Genomic DNA, 26,747 nt, shown 5'->3' with positions numbered 1-26,747 from the left:
TAAATGTTTTCTGCATTTAAACTGGGAAAAAACACTTTTTTCTCTTTGTACGCTTGTTGGTTTACTGCTTCTGAAAGATCAGACTGTCAGTTTCCTTTGGGTCCGGTGCGCGGGTTTCGTCATTTGTTTGTTTGGCGGAATTTGTGTGGGCAGGTGTGTGTGCACTATGCTAGGTCGGTATGCACTATTTACTATATAAGATTAACACTGTGTGTTTGTGTGCAGGTCTTGTGTTTATAAGAATGACCAGGCGGTGAAAGAAAACCCCACTAAGGCCCTGCAGGAAGAAGAACCATGTCCTCGTTTTGCACACCAGCTAGTCTATGATGAATTGCACAAGGTATTAAAGATTTCACCATATTCACTTTTAAAACCAAATTTGCACAAATATACATTGAAAGTTTTAAATGTTTATATCAACGCACTCTTGTGCACAATGCTCAACTTATGAAATGTGAGGTAGGATTATTTAGTGGTTCAGGATAACCTGGAACCCAAAGATTTTTAGTTTGAACCCAAAAAGGGACAATTTATAAACTACCACTATTGTGTCTGAGCAGCATGAAATAAAAAAATCAGCATGAAATCAAAATGTCATTTATGATTTTATTTACTTTGTTAATGCACATTTCTGATCTTATTGTGCATCATTCGTCATTGCACATTATTCCAAAGACATGTATTTTTTTTGTTGTGGAAAATGTTAACATTAATGGTCAAAATGTTGAGCCATCTCAAAATAAATTCTTACCTAAAGAACTTTGACAGCTTGAACTATAAACACTAATTTCCTTCATTACTGTACTGATTAACCAAAGCATTTAGCTGTGGTTTGATCCGACGATATGGTATACGCAGGTGCATTACCTTTTCGGTGGAAACCCTGGGAAGTCCAGCTCTCCTAAAATGCGATTGGATGATTTCTGGTCCCTAAAGCTTTGCCGACCTTCCAAAGAATATCTGCTTCGACACTGCAAATATCTCATTCGCAAATACAGGTACAAACGCATGAACATACCTTCGTAATGTTTCACCTGGTAAAATCTGCTTGAATTGAAATTTGAGCTGAACTCTATGATCGATAGGTGTTATTCATTATTCTGACGCGATGGGAGAAAGGTGCCATCCATTGTTCCTGGCAGAGTATTCAGCTTGACAGGCTCCATATGGTTAGGATTAGGGCGGGGGTGGGGTTAAGACATCTGCTGCCTTCTAGAAACAAACTGAGGCATCTTTGTCCAATGGGCTTATTCTAACCTCTCAGTTCCAGAGCTTGATTGGGGAATTGTGGTTGAGAATAATTTTACTGATATGAGAAGTTTGGTCTGTCTCTGTTTGAAGCCAAAGACAACTAACAGATATATATATTTTTTTTTACTAAATGTCATTAGAAATGTCTGTTTCGTTTTTAATTGTTTGCGTCAAAGCGCTGGTGTGGAATACATAAACTTGCTACTGTGGTGTGTCTGTCTGAGTGTTACCTATTAGAGCTCAGCTGTAAAGTTATGCAATTGCAGCAGTATCATGCAGCACTGCAGCTTGTGATTAAATTACTGTTGTAGCTTTCCAATGGTGCATTTGATTGCTGATCTTTTAGTGCCCTCTGGTGGCCACATATAGTTAATGTGTTTCTAAAAAAAAACTTTCAAGTTATGAAACTACATAAAATTATTTGCAGGTTTGAGGAGAAGGCTCAGACGGAGCCCCTGAATGCACTGAAGTATCTACAGAATGACCTGTCTCTTACCGTAGACCATTCAGATCCTGATGAGACGAAAGAGGTCAGGACTCTCTTTGCAGTGAAATACTCAAAGCCCAACTGTTGTTGATTCTCATATTAGATTTGTGATACAAACTATAATGTGTTTAAAAATGCAAACATCTAATGATGTTGTTTTCAGGTTTGTTTGTTTTTGTAGGTCTTTTCATCTCTATTTATTGACAATGAGTGACCGGTTGGAAATTAACTTTTTGCCCACCAGCCAGAGTGGCTTGTTAATGCCCATTTTTACCAGCCACTTTTTATATTTCCAATTTAAATATACAAAAACTACTCGCTATTCGAATGAAATTTAACAAACATGCAAAGACCTCTTTAAGCGACCAAAAAAAGAGCCCATTTCTCCTTGCATTCACACTGTACGTAGATTGGAAAAGGAAACTTTAAAGTCCACTGAAGTGTTTATTTTTTTGAAACCCTTTTTAGGCTGCTCGTATAGTTGTTGTATTTATTGTCCTACTTCTTTTTGAAAATAATAGAAAGAAATAAAGAATACCAAAAAATCAAATGTGTTTCTGTAAGCACATTTTTTCTGATTCTTCAATCCGAGACATCTTACAAGTTGCTCGCCACATTGGCTGGTAGATAAGCAAAATTACCCACCACTATTCAAAAAGTACATTCATCTTCAGTACAACCAGCTGCATAAAATATGCTTGCTTGTTGTGTCTGTTTCCTGTAGTTCCAGCTCTTGCCCTCTGCTCTGTTCAAATCCAGCTCAGACTTCATTCCTCTAGGTAAGCTATCTGTCTACTAAGATTAAATTCATGCACATGAATGCAATTATTCCTTGAAAGGAGAAATTGCCCTCTAGTCATGTCCTACTTGTGTGCAATTCTGTTCACAGAGTTCTGAGCAAACATGTTTATTATTATTTTGATATTGATTTTTCCCTTTTTCTTGTCTTAATCATAGGATTTTCAGACGTGGATCAGACGTACGCCCAGCGCACACAGCTCTTTGACACGCTTGTTAACTTCTTCCCCGACAATATGACCCCGCCCAAGGGTAACCTTGTTGACCTCATCACCATGTAGCCATGCCCACACACATTAAACCACACCCTCTGAAGCCTCTCAGACTCCTCCCACCCAAAACCAGAATTATTTTTCTACATGTTCCATGCGAGGTGTGCCATGCCCACCTGTTTTTCCACTTCTACAGACCACTTAAACATCACTGATACATATTTAAAATGCAAAAATATACTTTTCTACTCTGAAGTGCCAGGGTTTTTTTTTTTTTTTAAAGTGGTGTCCCAGTGAATAGAAGTTGAAATTCTACATATCTGCCAAAATACAAAGTTTTTTTTTTTTTTATCTGCTTAGTTCCAAGTCTATTTCAGTTTTATCATTTGAGTTTTTTTCTCTTGATTATAGTCTCTTGATTTCTCTTGGTTGAAATATCCAAGTCATAAATCTGAACAGTTTACATTGTAAAAGGAGTGGATTTGATTTATGAACAATTTGTGATCAAAAGGGGTTCCTTTCCACCTTGCTCTCTTAAATCCCTTTTTTATGGATAAACATACGTGCGTAAAGCTGGTCAAGGCGGTAGAAGCAAAGATCAGAGCTGCCTCCCAGAGTCTGTTTTCTGATTCCAGAGGCTGTTAATGGAGTCAGTTGATTACATTTTTGATTTATCAAATGTGAACCACTCTTAGGCATATGTCCATTCTCAATACTGGATTTAGATGCTGGCTTCCATTTTAAATTGAGTGCTGCTATTGGATGCTGTCATGACATCATTGTTTCTTCAATAGTGATTAGACATCGAACACCACAACTACAAGTTGCCATCCACAAATCTGGCAAGGAATATAAAAACATGTTTAAAGGTAAATGTGTAGTGTACACATTTAGATGCACAAGAAATGTTTTCCACTGTGTGTGTGTGTGTGTGTGTGTGTGTGTGTGTGTGTGTGTGTGTGTGTGTGTGTGTGTGTGTGTAAAGGAAGGCAAAAATTGGTAGCACTTTTATAACAGATCATTACACTTATATCTATTAGAAAGATACTCTGACCACCTTACCACAATTGGAAAAAAATGAAGAAGTGGGTAAATGAATCCCATTGAGTTCTTGAAGTTCTCTAGCAATGTAGATTGCTGATTGTGTTTGCTAAAGGTTTTGTCCACGTGTGGCTGCTTTTTTCTGAAATTCGATATAGTCCGGTTCCATACTGCTATGTTACATAGACTGTTCAGCTTTCAATGTGAAACTTACTGGTACCAGCTCAAAGGAGCTTTATTTGGACCACTGAATACTGAATTGCCCCTCACTATTTATTACTATTAATATTAATTATTATTATAATTTCATTGAGATGTTTATGTGCCCTTCATTCCGTATGAGTTTTAGATTGTTTACAATCCTGGACAGACAGACAAAAGCATGTTGGAGGGTTGTCTTCCATGTGGTTAAGTGTGTAAATGAGCGGTGCATATCTTTTTTTGAAGCTCAGAAAACTTGCGCTGCATTTGTTTGTCACATTAGTTTGACAAAAGTTTTGTTTTTCTCCCTGTGCACAATGAGTATGAAGTGTTTGCCCTATTCTTATGGAAAAATATTCCTGTAATTCATTTTAAATTTGCTTTAGACTTGACCTAACCCATGCAAAAAGTTTTTAAAGGCTTAAAGAACAATGTGAACTATGCTTCATTCTGCTTAGTGAGGTTCTCCCAACCTCACTAGGTGTCATGGTTCAGTCCCTCTGAACTCAGTATTAGCTTTTGTTTTGGTTCTGTGCAGTGAGATGTATATCTGTATAGATATACCTAAAGGGTTAGCTCACCCAAATATGAAAGTTCTGTCATAATTCACTCCCCCTCATGTTGTTCTAAACCCACATGACTTGCTTTTTTCAGTGCTATGAAAGTGAATGGTGAATGACGGGGTAACATTCAGCCTTACATCACCTTTTATGTTCCACGGAAGAAAGCAAGTCATATGGGTTTGGAACAACATGAGGGTGAGTTTTCATTTTGGGTGAACTATCCTTGGGAACTCACCAGAGTGGAAATGTGACATCTCCATGATTAGCCCATTTGTGATTTGTTTGATTAATCGTGATCGATTTCCTTCCTGGAATGGAAATTATTTGCGTGTTCACGATTTGGATTTCAGGGCTTTCTTTGACTTTAGTTGTTAGAATTGTCTTTATGCCAGGAAGAAATGGGAAAAAAATTAAATCAAGGATAAACTAGAGGATTTACACTTATAACCAGAGAATTATCTCTCAGTCAATGCCAAATACATTTTCTTGCTTTTGGTGTACATTTCTGAAGTATCAGAGATGAAATTTCAGGTTCTCTTTTCCTCCTTCCTGGAAATTCTCATCTCTGTGCGTCCCCTCAGCTCTTGAGCGTGGACGGTGAGATGTCAGCACTACACTGTGGCTCTCATGAATGTGTAGAAACTATTAAAGAACTGCATTGTATGTAATGTACATAAAGAATAAAGATTGTATTTTGTTCAAGTTTTCTTAAAAAAAACAAACAAAAAAAACAATTGTGTCGATCTTCCTTTAACATACAGACCAATCAAAGCTTTTTGTGTCTTATGTGATAATGGGTGATTGACAGAACATGAGCATCTATTTTTTTAATTTAGTTTTTAATTAAGTTTAATTTATGTGGGCATGTTTATTTATGAGGTGAAGTGTCACCACCATTATAATCATCTTTTACTTTTCTAGTCTAGGATTTCACACTGCTTGACATGTCATGCACTCTAGTCCAGTTTGCATGAAAAAACTTAATTATAAAAACTTTTTTATTTGTATTAGAAATCATGGCCGTTCCCATCTGATCTGACAGAGATGCGGCTTCCAGTGTATCAGACCCCTGTCATTTGCACACAGCAGCAAACTGACTTCACATACAGGATACGGCTAAAAATTCAACCTAAATACTTTGGTAGAAATAGATCAACTAAATGGAGGCAGCAGTGAATCCCTTATCAAAAATTGGTGTAATACATGTAAATACAATAGTCATTTAATGTTTTGGTGAAATCAACATTAAAATAATTTAATGAAACCCCACTAAACCAGAGGTGCCCAAACATTTTCCTACAAAGAGCCAAATATGAAACTTGATTGAGGGCCATGTGTACTGACAACATTTCTCTCAAATTCCAAATAAAAATGTTGCCATTTAGAGCATTTATATGCCATGGAGCATTGTCCTGCTGGAAAAAAGTTGGGGAACATTGTCAGAGCAGAAGGAAGCAAGTTTTCTTCCAGGATAACCTTGGACGTGGCTTGATTCATGCGTCCTTCACAATGACATATCTGCCCGAATCCAACCTTGCTGAAGCACCCCCAGATCATCACCAGTCCTCCACCTGGTCATCTCGTGGTTAGACGGAGACCTGGAGATGCCTTCAAGCCACAGTGTCTCGTACCCACTGTGAAATTTGGTGGAGGACCAGTGATGAACTTGGGGTGCTTCAGCAAGGCTGGAATCGGGCAGATTCATCTTTGTGAAAGATGCATGAATCAAGCCCCATACAAGGTTATCCTGGAAGAAAACTTGCTTCCTTCTGCTCTGACAATGTTCCCCAACTCTGAGGATTGGTCTTTTTTTCAGCAGGACAATGCTCCATGCCACACAGCCAGGTCAATCAAGGTGTGGATGGAGGACCACTGGATCAAGGCCCTGTCATGGCCAGCCCAATCCCCAGACCTGAAATTCATTGAAAACCTCTGGAATGTGATCAAGAGGAAAATGAATGGCCACAAGCCATCAAACAAAGCTGAGCTGCTTGAATTTTTGCGCCAGGAGTGGCATAACCACACGCACGAAAGCTGTGATTGAAAATCAGGGTTATTCCACCAAATATTGATTTCTGAACTCTTCCTTAGTTAAAACATTAGTATTGTGTTTAAAAATGAATATGAACTTGTTTTCTTTGCGTTATTCGAGGTTGAAAACACTGCATCTTTTTTGTTTTTTTGACCAGTTGTCATTTTCTGCAAATAAATGCTCTAAATATTTACAATATTTTTATTTGGAATTTGGGAGAAATGTTGTCAGTACTTTATAGAATGAAACAAATATGTGTCAAATATGTATCAGTTAATTTTACTGAAACACATACCTATAAATAGTAAATCCAGAGAAACTGATAATTTTGCAGTGGTCTCTCAATTTTTTCCAGAGCTAGCTATATATATATATATATATATATATATATATATATATATATATATATATACATACATATACACACACACACACACACACACACACACACACACACACACACACATACACATACACCAATCAGTCACAACATTAAAACCACCTGCCTAATATCGTGTAGGTCCCCCTCGTGCCACCAAAACAGCTCTGACCCGTCGAGGCATGGACTCCGCAAGACCTCTGAAGGTGTCCTGTGGTATCTGGCACCAAGACGTTAGCAGCAGATCCTTTAAGTCCTGTAAGTTGTGAGGTGGGGCCTCCAAGGGTCGGACTTGTTGGTCCAGCACATAGATGCTCAATCAGATTGAGATCTGGGGAATTTGGAGGCCAAATCAACATCTTGAACTCTTTGTCATGTTCCTCAAACCATTCCTGAACATTTTTTGCAGTGTGGCAGTGCGCATAATCCTGCTGAAAGAGGCCACTGCCATCAGGGAATACCGTTGCCATGAAGAGGTGTAAGTGGTCTGCAACAATCTTTAGGTAGGTGGTATGTGCCAAAGTAACATCCACATGAATGCCAGGACCCAAGGTTTCCCAGCAGAACATTGCTCAGAGCATCACACTGCCTCCGCCAGCCTGCCTTCTTCCCAAGGTGCATCCTGCTGCCATCTGTTCCCCAGGTAAACGATGCACATGCACCCAGCTGTCCACATGACCTAAAAGAAAACATGATTCATCAGACCAGGCCATCTTCCATTGCTCCATGGTCCAGTTCTGACGCGCACATGCCCATTTTTGGCACTTTCGGCGGTGGACAGGTCAGCATAGGCACTCTGACCGGTCTGTGGCTACGCAGCCCCATATGCAGAAAGCTGCGATGCACTGTGTGTTCTTACACCTTTCTATCGTGGCCAGCATTACGTTTTTCAGCAATTTGTGCTACAGTAGCTCTTCTGTGGGGATCGGACCAGACGGGCAAGCCTTCACTCCTCAAGTGCATCAGTGAACCTTGGCGCCCATGACCCTGTCGACGGTTCACCGGTTGTCTTTCTTTAGACCACTTTTGGTATGTACTAACCACTGCATAATGGGAACACCTCACAAGACCTGCCATTTTGGAGATGCTCTGACCCAGTCATCTAGCCATCACAATTTGGCCAGTCAAAATTGCTCAGATCCTTATGCTTGCCCATTTTTCCCGCTTCCAACACATGTAATTCAAGAACTGACTGTTCACTTGCTGCCTAATATATCTCACCCCTTGACAGGGGCCATTGTAATGAGATAATCGATGTTATTCACTTCACCTGTCAATGGTTTTAATATTGTGGCTGATCAGTGAAACATTCTGCAATCTGCTTAACTAATGCAATGAAGAGCTGTGTCAATTGCATTTTTAAAATATATGACAAGGTGGGCCAAGTAAAAGGTCATCACGGGTCAACTTTGTCCCTCGGGCCCCGGTTTGGACATCTCTGTACTAAAACAAAAAACAAATCTGATTATAGACAGACAGACAGACATATGCGGATTTAATACCTGTAAATACACATAATAAACAAGTTTGAATTTGAATTATCACCAAATGTTTCTGGTTAACAAAAAAATGCAACCCTTCACACTAGCACAATTACAAACAAACACAAATACACAAACAGAACGAAGATAATGATTCACTCTTTAGCAAATTTAGCAAATTCAGTCTTGCCTCAGGACCTCTACTACTTTAAAGGGATAGTTTACCCAAAAATAAAAACTGTCATAATTTACTCACCCTTATATTGTTCCAAACCTGTATGAGTTTTTCTCTTCATTGGAATGCAAAAGGAGATGTTAGGTGGTATATTACCATCACCATTCCCTTTCATTTTATGTATAAAAAATAAAAAAAGATGTGAAAGTGAATTATGACTGAGACTAACATTCTGCCTATCATCATTTGTTTTCCAAGGAAGAAATTCATACATGTTTAGAATAAAATTAGTGTGAGTAAATGATGACAATTTTCATTTTGGGTTGACCTGTCCCTTTAAGGTGCCATTGAATTTGTTTGCTGAATGGAGGCGTATAGAATTTCAGAATACTGAGAAGGGCTTGTATGGATTTGTTAGACACTTTCACAAGGCCAATTTTATTATGCTCATGCTTGAAGACGGCCCTTAGTTTAATTAACCAGGATAATTTATCCATTGGTCACGGTGTAATTTGTTGACTATGAGTGTTAATCTTCCCTAAACAGAAAGCGAGCAAATTGGGTAAAAAGCATGAAAAATAAACATTATATACAGCCACAATAATGTACATCCCTCTCTAATCGTACATCACAAATAATCAAATTTATCATTTTAGAGAGAATGAAAACAATTAAACGTTTCTTTGTGTGGTTTTGGAACAGAGCTATGATCCAAGTGTGTTGAAGGAATAAAAACACATATAGACTGAAGGTTAAGGCACGAAGAAAGGCCACAGTGCTTTGATCACATGTATTGAACTCGGAATTTTCCCTTTTCCATAGATAAATTGCGAGCATTCTGTGTGACATTAAGTTTTCCTTTATCGCCAGCACTGAACTACCTAATTACAGCATGCACATCTGGGCACCAGATGAAACCATGGTCTTTTGATAGTCTTTACAGCAATCTGTGCTTTCCTTACATTCAGGCTGGTCACAATCTACCGTTGCAAGAACAGCACGGTTCATACTCCTGACAGCTCATCAGTGCCATTACAAGTGGGTGTCTTCTTCATCAGGGATGTCCTCTTTCAGCAGGTTGTCTATGGGGACGATCCAGCTATCGTTTAATTCTCCGTTCAATGCCCGTTTCTTTTCTTGCATCTCTGGCTGTACCTCCATCACCTCCAACGTGGGATTGTCATGGTAACCGTTCTCCACCGTCTGCATCTCTTCCGTCAGGTGTTGCTACCAAGGTGGAGGAATGCATCGAGGTGTTAGGCAGTACAAAACGTTCAATGCTTACATTTACACTCACAAAGTAACTAATCGAGTTTGTCTGTGGGGATTAAATCTGATATTTAAATAGTGTGTCATATTTATTTAAAGGGGTCACATTGTAAAAAATTACATTTTCTTTGATCTTTTGAAATATAATAAAGTTCACAATGTCACTACGACGAATTCCCTTTTGTTTTGTTTTTTTAATAACTAACACACCTCATTCTACTAATTAGCTTACAAGTAGAGCCTCTCAAGACCTGAAATGAATGTCAAAAATGGAAAACATCCAAAATGTGCAGTGCTGGGGTTCATGAGGATAAGGATTGAGAAACGCTGCCTTAAATTACTTCTACATGCAACCAGTGAGTACACATCCTTTTAGAAGCATTTATCTATTCTTATTTTGACTAACTAATCGTTATGAGCAACGCATGTTATACTCTTCTTGAGGTTCGAAGTGGCAGAGACATTGCAAAAATTCATTCATTTTTGTGTCTGGAAGTGAGTGAGTGAGCTCTTATGGTTGTTACCTGATTTTTCCTGTAGGATCTACGGTGATAGTTGCAGTATGCAGCAAAGCAGCACAGAATGAGCACCAGTGCACCACATGAAGCCAAAATGGCAATCAGTGTATCTGGCATTGACTCTTTGCTTCTGCTCTCCTCGTTTATATTTTTCTCCTGCAAAGAAAACAGTGAGGTGCATTTGAGAATTAACAGCCATCCTGAGAGACTGGCAATATGTCTGTAATACTGTTTGTAAAACCACTTACCTGTACTGGGGGATTGTAGAGCTCTTGTGGGATCAGCCGATGAGCTATAAAGAGAGGAATATATGAATTACTATAGTATGGTTTACACTATATTGTTTTGTTATTAAAGGTGTCTAACTTCTAAGCCACTAGCGGCACCAAACAAAATTGGGGGTTAAAAAGTAGACTATAAAAAGTTCCCAAACTATGATTCCTGTTTTTTTTTTTTTTTTTTTTTTTTTTATGGATTTAAATTCCAGGTAACATATCAAATAAATTACCTCAATTTTCAAAATGAATCGTGCAGGCGCGCCACCCAGGATCAAAAATAACGGGCATTTCGAACTCACTTTTTAAGTAATTTTTATTGGAAATTCTGTTTAGAATGGTCTTACAGCATGGCTATTATGATTGTTCTCCCTTCTAAGTGCTCTCTGAAGGCATCATTTTTGCAGTTTGGAATGAAGGGCCAAAATGTGTGCTGTTCTGACCTCCAAAAACAGAGTTGGAAAAGACTCCAGATATGTTTGTAAAACATAACATTTCCCTTACCGTCTATTGTAAATGTTGCAGTTAATTGTTTGCCATCTATCTTCATGGTCACAGAGCAATGACCTTTCATCTTTGGACCCAACGCTTTACAGGCTTCAGATAGGATGTTCCCCTGTCCAATCAACAGAACAAATATTAAAATGGTAGTACTCCATTTTTGGCTGCATGTTTTGATTATTTTAAAGAGAATCTGTTTATAAATTCACCACTAAAATCATCATACTGTATGCCGTGGCCCCAAAAAGTCTTTGGACTATATATATATATATATATATATATATATATATGCAGGGTTGGGGAGTAACAGAGCACATGTAACGGGATTATGTATTTAAAATACAAAATATAAGTAACTGTATTCCACTACAGTTACAATTTAAATAATTGGTAATTAGAATACAGTTACATTCAAAAAGTATTTTGATTACTGAAGAGATTACTTTGCATTTTATTGTCATTTGTTTCATTTAATATTTAGTCCTTTCAGATGGAAAACATGTATACATATAAATGATGTGATCCAAAGTGCATTTGAACAGCAGTGAAACACTTTCTTATGATGTGTTACATTCATACGAGCAGACAGAGAAGTAAGTTTGACGTAAGTTTGGAGCAGAAGAAATAGAAATAAACCTTGTGTAAATTGTCAGCTTTACGCTAAACTAAAATGCTATTTCTTGCCATTTTACATGCACATGTTACCAGGCACGATCATATTTTTTTATCAAGAAAATTCACGTTGGATCATAATTTCTTTTTTTCTAGTGAGACCTTTGATATTAGGGCAAAAATCGTATTCTTGATAATTTTTGTATTGTTTTCCTATAAAAAAAATAAAATAAATAAAAATCCTTAAAACAAGATCAATTTGATTTATCTTGTTTTAGAAACAACACTGCATAAGATATTTAGGTTTTTCAGAGTTTTTATAGTCAAAACAAGTGAAAAAATCTACCAGTGCTGAAGAAGTAATCCAAAGTATTTAGAATACGTTACTGACCTTGAGTAATCTAACGAAACACATTGCAAATTACATTTTACAGCATGTATTCTGTAATCTGTAGTGGAATACATTTAAAAAGTAACCCTCCCAACCCTGTGTGTGTGTGTGTGTGTGTGTGTGTGTGTATATATATATATATATATATATACACACATACATACATACACACACTACCGTTCAAAAGTTTTGAAACACTTGACTGAAATGTTTCTCATGATCTTAAAAATCTTTTGATCTGAAGGTGTATGCTTAAATGTTTGAAATTAGTTTTGTAGACAAAAATATAATTGTGCCAACATATTAATTGATTTAATTACAAAACTGAAATTTTATTTAAAAAAAAAAAGTTTTTTAAATGGATGACTTGGTCCGAATAATTAAGAAAAGCAGCTACTAAGTGCCCAGCATATAGATGGGAACTCCTTCAATATTGTTTAAAAAGCATCCTAGGGTGATACCTCAAGAAGTTGGTTGAGAAAATGCCAAGAGTACATTTCTGCAAAATCTAGGCAAAGTGTGGCCACTTTGAAAATGCTAAAATATAACTAATATTCCATTAGTTCCATTTCTATTATTCCATAGTTGTGATGACTTTACTATTATGCTAAAATGTAAAAAATAAATAAATAAATAAAGAATGAGTAAGTGACCCTAAACTTTTGAACGGTAGTGTGTGTGTGTGTGTGTGTGTGTGTGTATATATATATATATATATATATATATATATATATATATATATATATATATATATATATATATATATATATATAAATAATTGTATGTGTTAATGGCTTATAGGAGAAGGAAAGTTGAAACAACCATGTGTTAAAGATTTCAAGTATTCTCACCTCCGTAGCATTGCTCAAATCAAATTTGTGCTGCAAAAGAGAACAAAAAAAATATATAATTTCAATATCAGCATGAAGAATGAAAACAAAAATTAGTTTTTTTTCAGGTGTATTACAGAAAGAAATATTCCTGGAGTCCTATCCTCTATTTTGGGAGTAGAGATGCTAGTCGTGGTGTCATCGTCATGTCTGCGTGAACCTGGAATTGGAGTAGATGTGATTTGATAAGCTGTTGTTGGTATTTTCAGTGTCTGATGTCTCTGAGAGATGGCAGATGTAGAATCTGGTGCTCTTGGGTACAGTGTTTCACCATCTGAGAAGTCAATTAAAAGGACAAGGTTTTTAAGTAAAATGTCACACAAAATCAGCATTATTGTCATCATTTACTCGCCCTCAAGTAGTTTCAAATGTGTATGTTTTTCTTTCTTCAGTAGAACACCAAAGAGATACTTTGAAGATTGTTCTCGATGCTCTTTCTGATATGCTCTTGTTGTATGGCAAAGAGCAGCATGAACAGTCTTGAAAATACCTACTTTTGTGTTCCATGTAAGAAAAAGTTATACGGATTTGTAACATGATTGAATGATAAATGAGTAACTATCCCTTTAATGGTATTTGAAAGATTTTCAGGGGGTGTTGAAGTTATGCCGTTCCGCTTGTGCAGATGTCTAAGGGGCCGTTCAGTTATTTTTCTATGTAAAACTGTACTAGATGGACCTCTTTGATGGTTGCACCAAATGTATTTATTTATTTGTATTTTTTACTCCGTTTCTCATACAGTCAAGTTTTTTAGACAGTGACTACAGCAGACTTACATGGACACCTTATTGTGAGAAAGTGGCATTCCAATTTACATTTACTATAAGGTTGGCGAACTCTTTACTCCCATATACATGCAACTTTGTCAATAAGCAGTTTTCTCCACAACAACGTAAAAAACACTGCACTGCAATATTGAGGTCTCTCTCTTACAAAACTCTGGGATTCCCAAAATGTACTTGAGCGCAGATACACGAATGTGAGGGACAGTCAATATTTTACATTGGTGTGTATAATTGGGTACAGTTTAAAGTGTATATTCTTTTCCCTCTGTACTCCCTGAAATGTTGAATTCTCTCCATTGTGTTGTCTTGTTGTTGGGCTCCATCCTATGACGCTTGCTATCCGGTCTGTTCACGCACATGCGCACTCCTCAAAAACCTCTTAAGAACACCACTCATGCATTTACATGACCACAAAAGCCACGTTATCTGGGAGAAACCTGGGTGTGTTAAACCGCTTTCTCTTAGTCTCTTAAATGGCATAAGGAATACGCCGTTCTCGTTTAAGTCATGTTTCTGCAAAAACCGTGGAATAAAAAAATATTCTTAAGTGTATGTTAATGTTGTCATTGTGTCAGATATATATAAAAAAAAAAGAACATCACATTTTTAATACATGTCTAAAGACACCTGTGTTCTGTTATTCTTTGTGCTGCTTCTAGCTTTTTTTAGTGCAAGAACGTGTTCGGTCTGAACGGCCCCTTATTCTGTTGTATTCTTTGTTTAATTCCATTGAAATTGCCGTAAAGATTGTAACTATTGTAAATTAAGTCTTACTTGGTGATCCAGTGGTATATTTGCTGGTTGCAGTCTGTGTGGAGGATTCTGAAGGCAATGGCTTGTTATGGGATATGGAGTTCTCTGTTGTGGTTGGAACAGTTGCCGTTGATGGGTCTTTTAATGTTGTAACTTGGTCAGACGGGGGTATGGGAGCACCATCTTGGCTGTGGGTAGTGGCTGAGGATCTACCTGAGCTTGAAGTTTCTTGGGTTAATGAGGTGGGGCTAACAGAATTTGTAATCGAATTTTCAGGATTGTGAGTTGAGACCGTAAGAGCAGCATTTGTCGAAGGTACACCAGTCGGGTTGGGTTGTGCTTGGCTTGTACTAGAGTCAGCAGTTTGAGAGGTTAAATCAGCGATTTTTGAACCTGTTTGTGTGGTGACAGAAGGTTGTTGCACAGTAGTTTGTATAGAAGAAGCATGACTGGTTTGCAAGGGTGTCTCGGTAGAAACAGATTGTAAGGGTGTGGTAGTTGGATTGTATTGATGTGACACATTGGCTGGAGTGGGTTGCATGGGTTGGGTACTGGAATCCAGAGGTTTGGAAAGATCAGAGTGTGTGCCATGCAGGAGGGCACCTGTAAGGAACACAGACAGCGACTTGTTAAAAAGGTGCATAAGCAGGATATACTGATTAACTAATACAATATTTCTGATCAGTTCTGTCTGATTGTGTTAACGCAGACTCTCAATGCAGCTTGTGTTGCACTAAAGGTACACTAACATGATCACAACCTGTCACGTTGCGACTGGATGTTCAGGTACCCTGACATTGACCCTATTCTGCTGAGTAACTGACAAGCATCATCGCCCATCAGACATTTTTGCATCAATTTAAATGTGTTCACCTTTTCTTGTGACACTACTACTAGCATGTTGCATGAGCAGCCTTACAGCCGTCACAGTAGACACCTGGGTTAGGGTCCTATGGAAACTAGGAAGTAATCGTGTTCACATAATGGGTTAGCGCATTTCTGAGATTGTGTTTTCCCTCCACGAATACCTTATACGGAGTGACTACTTGCTCTAGGTGCAAAAAGCACCTGCCACACAGTGCCACTATTGCACTCAAATAGCCTGGTAGAAACACTGAAACTAAAGACAAACTTCACCCCCAACTGTTGCATCAATGGCGTGGTGTGTAAATATGCTGTGGATGCGCTTTTTTCGTACGGACCACTGCACTTTTAGGGGCAGATTCACTAAACAGTTGCACCATTTTTGGCATTTCAGTGCAAAAACCTGTAACTTATACACTAATCACCCAAAATCTATTTTAGCAGCCACAATCAGCACTGAAATGTGCGCTGAGTCTTGAGTATTTAAATGAAGTCATTGTCATTTCTCTCCACGCAACCATGCCTCCTTTCTATGCAAATTAGGCTCATTGTAGATTGTGGTTCATTCATAAAAATTGCCTGCCGCAATTTAGATTGCGTTATTACCACCAAATGAAAGTAGGCGGTAAAATTAATTTTATTTAAAAGAGATGTTTGTGAACATTTACAACTGATCATATCAGCAGTAATTACTCAAATAATCATCAAATGCTGGAGAAGAGCATTATAATCTGGCATATTTCCATATGAGCGGTGTTGTCAAGCACACATTCTGCATGTTTAGGAGATGATCCAGGTGTCTGGATCAAAGTGATGCTGTACAGTCCCGGCAGAATGAGTAAAATACGGTGGTCTGCGTTATCCTCTGCTATATAGTGCCCAGAATCAGACCGCAAGATCAGAATTGCATGTGCAATTTGCATTCAGTAGCGATTTTGTTGGCGTGTTTGCGCCTTATGCATAATTGCATTAGTGAATTGGATGCTAAACCAGCACAGAGAGTGTGTAAAAAAATAAAATAACGCTTTTACAGGCCGCAATTCATTCTTAGTGAATCTGCCCCTTAATATTTCCTTTAATACTACTTGGGCTGTAATATTAAATACAATTTAATATAAAGGTTCATTGCAGTGATTTGGTCAAGGTAGAGAAGTTGAGAGAAAAGTTTGATCCAGGTAAAATTAACCATGGTTTTACTATAGTAACATTGTTGTAACTATGTGTTTTTGGCAGAAGCCATAGTTTTAATGCAATTAACCATATTAATACAGTAATATGGTGTTAATACAGTAACCATGTTTTAATTTTGTGGCTTCTATGATTTTACTACTAAATACCATAGTGATACTATGGTTACTGTAGTAAACCAAGGTTACATTTTGTAAGGGAGTGGTGGTGGCATAGTGGGCTAAAGCACATAACAGGTAATCAGAAGGTTGCTGGTTCAATTCCCTACAGCCATCACCAATGTGTCCTTGAGCAATGCACTTAACTCCAGGTTGCTCCAGGGGGTTGTCCCTGTAAAAGCATTTGCCAAATGCATAAATAAAAAAATAAAAAATAAAAATAAGGGAAGGTTAGGTTTAGGGTTAGGTGTAAGGGTTGATGTAAGGTGTCTGTGGGACTCACAACAACACACAAAAAAGCTGTTATGATGCCCCTATACTGTATATTAGTAGGCTGTTTAATTAGAGGTGAAAGTAGTATCTGCCGCTCTTTGCACAGGTGTGTGTCTAACACTGTTTTCACTTAGAGCAAAGAACATGCTTTTGGGTGCTATTTACACTATTTAGTATCGCTTAGACTTGCAAATAGCCTCTGCCTACATTATAACTCCACTGAGGGTAAAGGTTATGGTGTAGTGTTCATAAAATATGCATTTCTGTTGACTGAAAAATACAAACTCGATTTTGGTTCCACTCTGTGGACATTTCTCTCAGAAACTGGAGTTCACACAAGCCCATATGTTCAACAACACTTCTTGCTTTGGCCACTGGGGGCAGTGGTGTCAATTTCAGTTAGCACAGACCGATTTTAGCTGAAGAACTTTCGACCTACTGTCACCGAATTTACAGTGAAATCAGTCTGGGTACAATGACGGTGTTGTGTGCTTTTATAAGATGAAGTATAAAAGAAGAAGAGGCAATAATCTTGTGGGAAAACTTTGCTGATGAGTTGGAACTGAGTACAATTATTAAGTGCAATGCTGCAGCAATCAATTGAACTGAACAATTTCTGGAGTGTTCCACCAATTTATTCTCAATTGCCAAACATCCTGAGGTAAAATTTCAATTCTGAAATACTCTCTTCAGTTTGAAATTTCCTAACTCCTGTATTACGGCATCATCATTGTCACTATGGAGTCATATATTATTATTATAATTTACTTTGTTGACTGGGCTGAATGGCACTACTTAATTGCATGCAGTATGTATATAATTGAAGTGCTTATTTTAAAAATTGGAATTTGTCGTTTTCTGTGTTTTATCATCAATTGATATATGTGGAAAAATGTCCCTCTATCTCAAGGTACTACAGTAATTTATCTGTTCTTGATGGCCTTACAAATAGCCAAATAATTAGACAAATCTATAAGAACAGTAGCAATAAACTGATATGGTTCATTTTCAGCATACACATTATTATTAACAACCAGCACGCCGAATTTTGTAAATGTGCGATTTTATTTATTTGTGCTCCTCATATTGCTATTAATATGTCTTGATGTGACACTGCAGAGGGAGATTACCTCTGTTTTTAGTGAACTTGAACAGGACACTCTATACAATAACTTGGGAAGTAACACACCTACTCTTATGGGCGGAACTGCAGAGGCCTAAAACAATGGTGTCCAAATCTGCTTCATGGCCTCTGGATGCTTACAACAATAGCCTTTCCTTGGCTTATGGCTCTCAAGTTCATACAGTAATTATATGTTTGCACATTGACTGAATGTGAGTTTACTGTTTAAGTATTTGCTCAGAGTTATGCTCTGCAACCATTTTACAAATATCTCATCCGCAGACAATAATTGGCAAACCAGGAGTTGTTACATAATATTGTATAGCCACAGCAGCACTGTGTCAAAGCTAATAACATCAAGCACAAGAAAGAAAACAATCCAGCATTCATTTTAGGCTATTGTTGTAAAGAACTGCATTGTTACCAAAGGCTGTATCTTTTAGACTGAAATTGCTGAGGTGATGTAATATAAAAAATTATAGCTTTGTGATAGAGTCATTATTTATGACAGTAAGCAGATTACTTTGAAAAAACACTCCTCTACAGATAAAAACATCTTTGGTTGACTCCAGATACCATGACATCTGTTTATATTGATCAGTCCAAGACTTTATGTAATAGGTGACCTAAACTCCTACACTTTTGACCAATTAATTTCCACTGCCAGCTGGTCTTTTACCATAATTCTTCAGTGACCACCCAGGATGAAGATCTTGTAAAACTTGACCCAATGGGTTGTCATGGCGATCAGTGGTGGTGGTTGTAGCAATAAGGCATTGTTGGCATCAGGATGGGTGGTAGTGACAAGAGGCTGTTTATTTTGGTTGGGGGGCCAGTTTTCTTTTATTTAACTCTCTGTCTCATCAACATCTTATGCAGCTTTGCTTCTCTGAAAATATGTCCATTGCTAATCAGCAACTCCAGTTCTAAGCCATTTCACTTAGCTTAGACCTTTGGTCTTGGATTTTAAGAACTACTTGCAATATAGAAAAACTGCAGTTAGAACCACATGTGAATGAAAACTGATCAGGGACTTAGTGTGAGATGGTTTGTTGTCTTTGCAGATATCATTCTTCCTTTCGTCCATATTCCTGTGGTTTCCAATGGTTTCATCATTAGGATTGACCCTCGCTGACCCGGCTGTCAAGTTGCAGTCTGTTTATTACCCACAGACAGGGCTACTGGTCCTAATACTATCACATATCAGTATAGAAACTGTTTAGACAAAATACAGACATTTCACACCCCCATACATCTCCCTGCTCCAAATGTCCTCCTGCTTGTATAAGATACTCAGTATTCATGGTTACCTCCGCACAGAAGCACATAATCTGTGCTACGGGCTTTCATGCTCTCACGGGGACTCTCGAGGTACCATTCCAGTAATCCCAGATAAGAGGAGCTCACCTCTCTTGAGTACATGGTGGTACGGCTCAGCTGAAAGGCTGAGATATTTGTACAGTGCATCCGGAAAGTATTCACAGCGCTTCACTTTTTCCACATTTTGTTATGTTACAGCCTTATTCCAAAATGGATTAAATTCATTATTTTCCTCAATATTCTACAAACAATACCCCATAATAACAATGTGAAAGAAGTTTGTTTGAAATCTTTGCAAATTTATTAAAAATAAAAAACGATAAAAAATCACATGTACATAAATATTACCAGCCTTTGCCATGACACTCAAAATTGAGCTCAGGTGCATCCTGTTTCCACTGATCATCCTTGAAATGTTTCTACAACTTGATTGGAGTCCACCTGTGGTAAATTCAGTTGATTGGACATGATCTGGAAAGGCACACACCTGTCTATATAAGGTCCCACAGTTAACAGTGCATGTCAGAGCACAAACCAAGCCATGAAGTCCAAGGAATTGTCTGTAGACCTCCGAGACAGGATTGTATAGAGGCACAGATCTGGGGAAGGGTACAAAAAAATGTCTGCAGCATTGAAGGTCACAATGAGCACAGTGGCTTCCATCATCCGTAAATGGAAGAAGTTTGGAACCACCAGGACTCTTCCTAGAGCTGGCCGCCCAGCCAAACTGAGTGATCGGGGGAGAAGGGCCTTAGTCAGGGAGGTGACCAAGAACCCGATGGTCACTCTGACAGAGCTCCAGCGTTTCTCTGTGGAGAGAGGAGAACCTTCCAGAAGAACAACCATCTCTGCAGCACTCCACCAATCAGGCCAGTATGGTAGAGTGGCCAGACAGAAGCCACTCCTCAGTAAAAGGCACATGACAGCCCGCCTGATGTTTGCCAAAATGCACCTGAAGGACTCTCAGACCATGAGAAACAAAGATTGAACTCTTTGGCCTGAATGGCAAGCGTCATGTCTGGAGGAAACCAGGCACCGCTCATCACCTGGCCAATACCATCCCTACAGTGAAGCATGGTGGTGGCAGCATCATGCTGTGGGAATGTTTTTCAGCGGTAGGAACTGGGAGACTAGTCAGGATCGAGGGAAAGATGAATGCAGCAATGTACAGAGACATCCTTGATGAAAACCTGCTCCAGAGCGCTCTGGACCTCAGACTGGGGCGAAGGTTCATCTTCCAACAGGACAATGACCCTAAGCACACAGCCAAGATAACAAAGGAGTGGCTACGGGACAAACTCTGTGAATATCCTTGAGTGGCCCGGCCAGAGCCCAGACTTGAACCTGATTGAACATCTCTGGAGAGATCTGAAAATGGCTGTGCACCGACACTCCCCATCAAACCTGATGGAGCTTGAGAGGTCCTGCAAAGAAGAATGTGAGAAACTGCCCAAAAATAGGTGTGCCAAGCTTGTAGCATCATACTCAAAAAGACTTGAGGCTGTAATTGGTGCCAAAGGTGCTTCAACAAAGTATTGAGCAAAGGCTGTGAATACTTATGTACATGTGATTTTTTTTTTTTTTTTTTTTATAAATTTGCAAAGATTTCAAACAAACTTCTTTCACGTTGTCATTATGGGGTATTGTTTTTAGAATTTTGAGGAAAATAATGAATTTAATCCATTTTGGAATAAGTCTGTAACATAACAAAATGTGGAAAAAGTGAAGCGCTGTGAATACTTTCCAGATGCACTGTACATCTGTACTGCAACATCTGTAGCCTGAAATATATATATTTTTTCTTCTCTCTTTTGTTCTAACACTCCAAATGTTTTTGAGGTGTTAAAATGAGTGCTTTCTGGTCCTTGGAAATATTTAATATTTAGTTGTTTTTGAATTAGGATGATTAAAAAAGTCCTCTTGCCTTTGCACAACTGTTTGAGAGCTCTGTAGAATGCTTTTGGTTCTCTCTGGTAGGGCTGAAAAAAATAGTGATTTTCCATTTAATCGCGATCTTTATTTGAACGATCCCAGTATCGGTTCTTAAAATCCCAAGATTGATCTTTACTTTTACAGTAAAGTTTGCATCAGTTTTAGATGTGTAGATTATTGTATCTCTTAAATAAACAGCAGTTGAACGGCATAGTTTTGTTGGCCCTGTTGTTGTTTTTTTTTTATTTATATTTTTGTACCCAGTAAGAAGGTTCCCTCTATGATTTTCAGCATTAGCTGAGTGAGAATTTCTTTCGTATGTAAGCAAAATGGACATTATGACAGAAATGTATACCCAAATAAATCACAACTGAATCATATCATATTGATACGTTGACCCTTTGGGATTAATGAAGTTGTTATACATTGTATACATTTCTTTTAATACGGGAGGCACATCCTCAGTATAGCCCCCCCAGCTGTATGCAGGACCTCTAGGGGCCCCAAGCCCACCCTTCCCCACCTGCCCCTCTTCCAGTGATGGTGTCCTATTCAGGGGTAATTGAACAGACCACTGGCCCTATGGGAGGGGGGCGAGGAGGATGGGGGAGCTCCTTTATGAAGCTGAGTAACAACTAACCCTGTTGAGGTAAGGAGAAGGACTGTGAATATGAAAATACTCACATCAAATGAATGGATGACAGGAAAAAGGGAGGAGTCCAGAGGGCTGGAAAGAGGCTGGACAAGGTCAGTGGCCGTTTGTGTGGCTGACTCAAATGCATTCCTCAAGACACACTAACAAACATCATTATTCTGTACTAATAGAATTACAATCAGAACTCAAGACTGCGGATTACTCAGGCTATTCACACATAATTTAAATGTGGCCCATATGTTTTGTTTTTATTTTCCTACACCTGACACAGATCAGCAAATATTGCATTGAATCTGACATTGAATCAAGTCTAATTTGGGCTAAATCAAATTTCATATGTGGAAAACTTTTTTATGAATTTTTTTGGTGATTTTATTATTATTATTATAATCTACTTCAAATTTTTTTTTTAATTATCCACCCAAACATAGTTTGACTTTTGAAACTCACTTGGATAGCTTTTTAACAGTTTTTCATTACATCAATATTTAGAACAAAATCACTGTTAAGTCACAAAAGTCATTGTTATTGACTCAAAATGTCAAATGTTTTGGGTGGAGAATTTATTTGACGCTACAATAATAATACTATATTATAATGTTCTTTATACCATTATTTACATTTTGCTCTTATTTTTGCCACATCACCATCATAATTGATGTGCCATTTTATGCATACTGTACCTGGACATCAGCTTTGCTAGCACTGTTGATGAACATACCAGGGTAGGACGTTTTATGCATGCTGAGCAGTTTTGGAATGCCACTTGTTTAGGCCAGTCTCTAATATGGGCCACATTTAAAGATCATAACCTCGCAATAAATAAATAAATCTGTAACCTCTGAGTGTAAGGTATGAACCCAAACATGCTCATGAATGAATGTGGATTTACACATTCTTGTTTCCTTTCAGGATAAAGAGTGATACATATTGTGATGAGCTAAGCTTACAGGCACTGATATGTGCTCCTGTATTGGAATTTGTTTCTCTGTTTAATATGAATACAAGCTACTGAAAGGTGCAAAGTGTCCTTGTGGTGAAATGAAGGATTTGTGTATGGAGAGGGGAGGCCCGGGTTAGAGGTTGGATTAGAGAAGGGAGTGAAGGTCCATGGTGGTGCCAGTTGCAGACGTTATACATAGTAAGCAGAGCAGAGGAGGAGGGGAGAGAATGACTGAAGTGCCATCTTTGGTTTGGAATCTCAAGATACATCAGCCAACCTCTCTCTCTCTCGCTTTCTCTTAAGCATCTGTTTTTCTCAAAAAAGAGCCAGGCACTCCCACGATAAACAGAATTACATTTCTCCTTGGTGCCATTCTCAGAACCCTAAAACCATCCCTCCCCCACCCCTTCCCTTACTTGTTTACTCTTCATTTCAAAGCAGTCCCTCATTCTTTGATTTACATTACCAGTCAAAAGTTTGGACACACCTCCTCGTTTTTTATAATTGCTATTTTCCACATTTTAGAATAATAGTAAAGTCATCAAAACTACAAAATGACACAAATGGAAGTGTATGAAATATGTAGTGCTCAAAAATCTTATATTTTTTATACTCTGGACATTCTCCCAAATATCTTCATGAGGTGCCACCTGAGATGTGCAGTATTGAAGAAGTTCCCATGTACGCTGGCCATTTGTTTGCTAATTTTGACTATTGTCTCCAAGCCATCCTTTTAAATAATTTTTTTAAATTATGATTTTGTAATGAAATGACAAAAGTTGGAAAGACATTCCTATGTAGGCATGATTTATGTTAGTCTACAGAACTAATTTGAAGTATTTCAGCATAAGCCTTTTGATAAACAGTTTTTTTTTTTTTTTTTTTTAAGATCTTGAGTTCAGTCAAGTGTCCAAACTTTTGATTGGCAGTGTATCTCAGATCTATGGGAAAGAGTTGTAGCATTTGGACGAGAGATGTAGAAAGAGTAAGCGAGTGGAGCAGACAAGAGGAGAGAGGAAGTCAGTGCCACACCTTCCCTGGGAACAGGGATGTTGACAGAACATTTTCCTACCCATTGTTCTGCACTTTCCCAAGCCTTGAGTGAGAAAGCCCTGTCAGACCGCATCCAGACAAGAGCCTTGCCAAAGGATACTTTGTTGCAATCAATTTAACTTGCTGTTTTAAAAGTGAAGGCTTTTGAGGATGGGGAAACCTTACGTAACATATGGAAAACTTGCATTTGTCACCACTAGGTAAACCTTACTCTGGAAAAAACACTGACTTTGCCAATTTCCCTTTCATCAGATTCAACGATCATGAACCTTAATGGGATAGTTCACCCAAAATAAACAATAATTTTTTCGTACGATGAAATTGAATGATGACTGAGGCTGTCATTCTGCCTAACATCTACTTTTGTGTTCTGCAGAAGAAAGAAAGTCATTCAGATTTCGGAAAAACAGTAAAGGATGACAGATTTTTCAGTTTTGGGTTGAACTATCCTTCTAAGTTCAGAAAAGATCAAGTGTTGCGCTCCTGCAAACATTGAAAAACAATGTGGAGACCTCTATAAAGCTGACCAGGACAAAGTATAGTCAGAAATGCTTATGATACACTTTACGTGGATGGATAAAGAAAACAGGACAGCTGTTCTAATGACTGTTGGTTTGTCTGATGTCTGGACAAGCAGGTGCACCATGCTGAAAATTAAAGAATAATAGTACTCCCTCTTATCCCTCTTAGCTAGTCAGAGATGCACTTTAGCTGTAATTGTGTCACTGTTTTTGATTTCAGCAAAGCAGCTGACAGAAATGTTGAGTGGCACAGATGCTGCATTTCCCAGAGCTGTTTGGAGAATTTTCTGCCACTTTAACAAAATATCTACCCCTACACATTAGGTCAGTCTCTATTGCTGTCAGCAGCATATAAGTGGGTAACACTTAGTAATAATAACAACAACATCAAGCACAGATCATGTGTTATCACTGACATTTTCAGCTCAAGTCATGAATGCATTAAAAAATGTATGAATCAAAGTTTCATTACATTTTGAATATTGTAATGTAAGTAATCTAACACTTTTAATTTCACCTACCTAATGCTTAACACAACATTAATGTAATGATTGTTAGAAACTTATTAAAAAGAGTCACTTAATATGAATACAATGTTAAAGTCTTTTAGGTATTTTCTTTTCTTAAGAAAACATTTGAAATATCCCACCTTACGGTTCAAATGATTATGACGTTGGTAATTATGTAGCAAGACCACTGAGAGGACAAATTTAAATATTTGAACGTTTTCTAAAATCGCGATCAGTTTTCATTCAAACGAGATTCAAACATCTGATCATTTTAATTCAATGCTGCGAATATTTCCAGTATCGACAGGCGTGAATATTAATTAAGGTTACCACGGTTACCATCATTAATATAGGTCAGTATTGCAATAAACTCACCTAGTACAATGATTGTCCATGTGATTGCCATTCCAGTCCTTCAGTTTGATGCTGGTCGCTCCGTGTTCAATAACCGTAGAAAAGGTTTTTATTGAAAACGTGGAGACGCCGATGGCTTCCGCTTATCTTGAATTTGTATATGAACTAAATTATTTAGCAGCTGATATTTCTTTTAGATTAGATCTTAAAGCCAATAGGAGTGCTTTTGTTTGCGGTTCTTATTCTTCTCTGCGTGTTTACCCCACCCTCATGGTCCGAGGATTTGGGGGGCAAAGTTTTGGTGTGTTTCCTTGGCTGCGCGGATTGTGCTCTATTGAATATGCGGAGTCCTCTGGAGTGAGCCGGAGACGTGCTGTGCTCTGTCTGCATTCACTGCTGCTAGTGTTGCACGTGTAGAGTTGCTCTTAAAGGCAAGCTTGAGATGTTTGAGTTTATCATGCAGAGAAGAGGGTGACCCAGTAGAGAAGGCTGGGTTGGACTTTACTGGGCAGGCCCAAGACAAGACCATGAATAATTTTGTCCACTATAATGGGCAGCGCTTTTTGTTAAAATGCCTGTGATCATACATAGTATGTTTTAAGTCTTGGTGTATCATCCTGAGCTTTTTTGTGATTCCAGGTATTTGAGGATGTGGCCAGTAAAATGATTAAATATTAAATGATTATATGATCAAAACTAAGAATGATATAATGCGAAAATCATATAAATGAAATAATATTGAAATAATATAGATAATAATAAAAAAAATGTTTTTATTATTATTTGTTATGTAACAAACAGTTTAATGATTTAAATGTGTGTGTGTGTGTGTGTGTATATATATATATATATATATATATATATATATATATATACACTATGTTGCCAAAAGTATTCGCTCATCTGCCTTTAGACGCATATGAACTTAAGTGACATCCCATTCTTAATCCATAGGGTTTAATATGACGTCGGCCCACCCTTTGCAGCTATAACAGCTTCAACTCTTCTGGGAAGGCTCTCCACAAGGTTTAGGAGTGTGTTTATGGGAATTTTTGACCATTCTTCCAGAAGCGCATTTGTGAGGTCAGACACTGATGTTGGACTGGAAGGCCTGGCTCGCAGTCTTCGCTCTAATTCATCCCAAAGGTGCTCTATCGGGTTGAGGTCAGGACTCTGTGCAGGCCAGTCGAGTTCTTCCACACCAAACTCGCTCATCCATGTCTTTATGGACCTTGCTTTG

At 38.0% G+C, this 26,747-nt stretch overlaps 2 protein-coding genes across 3 annotated transcripts in view; one reads left to right on the top strand and one right to left on the bottom strand.

Moving 5' to 3' along the window:
- The window catches only part of LOC127437055 (muskelin-like), a 33,373-nt gene extending 28,118 nt beyond the window's left edge, over window positions 1-5,255 (top strand). The window contains exons 14-18 of the mRNA XM_051691702.1: window positions 226-340; window positions 859-998; window positions 1,679-1,781; window positions 2,463-2,517; window positions 2,696-5,255. Coding sequence (XP_051547662.1) covers window positions 226-340; window positions 859-998; window positions 1,679-1,781; window positions 2,463-2,517; window positions 2,696-2,817 — 535 coding nt within the window. The 3' untranslated portion in view covers window positions 2,818-5,255. The remainder of the gene's footprint in view (window positions 1-225; window positions 341-858; window positions 999-1,678; window positions 1,782-2,462; window positions 2,518-2,695) is intronic.
- Window positions 5,256-6,288: 1,033 nt separating this feature from the next.
- Window positions 6,289-25,956, bottom strand: LOC127437059 (podocalyxin-like). 2 transcript variants are annotated; one of them, XR_007896513.1, is made up of 9 exons: window positions 25,529-25,956; window positions 14,636-15,217; window positions 13,154-13,350; window positions 13,038-13,067; window positions 11,187-11,298; window positions 10,656-10,699; window positions 10,414-10,563; window positions 9,583-9,847; window positions 6,289-8,407 (listed from the first exon to the last, which is right to left on the bottom strand). XR_007896513.1 is itself a non-coding variant. In XM_051691710.1 (8 exons), exons 1-8 carry the CDS (start codon window positions 25,557-25,559, stop codon window positions 9,653-9,655), a joined length of 1,341 nt encoding a protein of 446 aa, XP_051547670.1. In that variant the 5' UTR covers window positions 25,560-25,956; the 3' UTR covers window positions 8,443-9,652. The 2 variants fall into 2 exon arrangements, 1 of the variants encoding a protein (XP_051547670.1); XM_051691710.1 differs by lacking the exon at window positions 6,289-8,407 and having other exon boundaries at window positions 8,443-9,847.
- Between the last annotated feature and the right edge of the window lie 791 nt (window positions 25,957-26,747).

Source organism: Myxocyprinus asiaticus, chromosome 47, assembly GCF_019703515.2.
Source record: "Myxocyprinus asiaticus isolate MX2 ecotype Aquarium Trade chromosome 47, UBuf_Myxa_2, whole genome shotgun sequence".
NCBI lineage: Eukaryota > Metazoa > Chordata > Actinopteri > Cypriniformes > Catostomidae > Myxocyprinus > Myxocyprinus asiaticus.
The sequence above is the reverse complement of the archived record's forward strand: the minus strand, read 5'-3'. Positions and strand labels throughout refer to the sequence as shown.

Bases quoted from the DNA above. Each gene is read 5' to 3' on its own strand.
- LOC127437059 (XM_051691710.1), bottom strand. From the start codon at position 25,559: ATGGCAATCACATGGACAATCATTGTACTAG. The intron at 15,218-25,528 runs GTGAGTTTATTG...TGTTCCTTACAG, and splicing joins ATGGACAATCATTGTACTAG to GTGCCCTCCTGCATGGCACA. The intron at 10,564-10,655 runs GTAAGTGGTTTT...TTTTCTTTGCAG, and splicing joins TCTACAATCCCCCAGTACAG to GAGAAAAATATAAACGAGGA.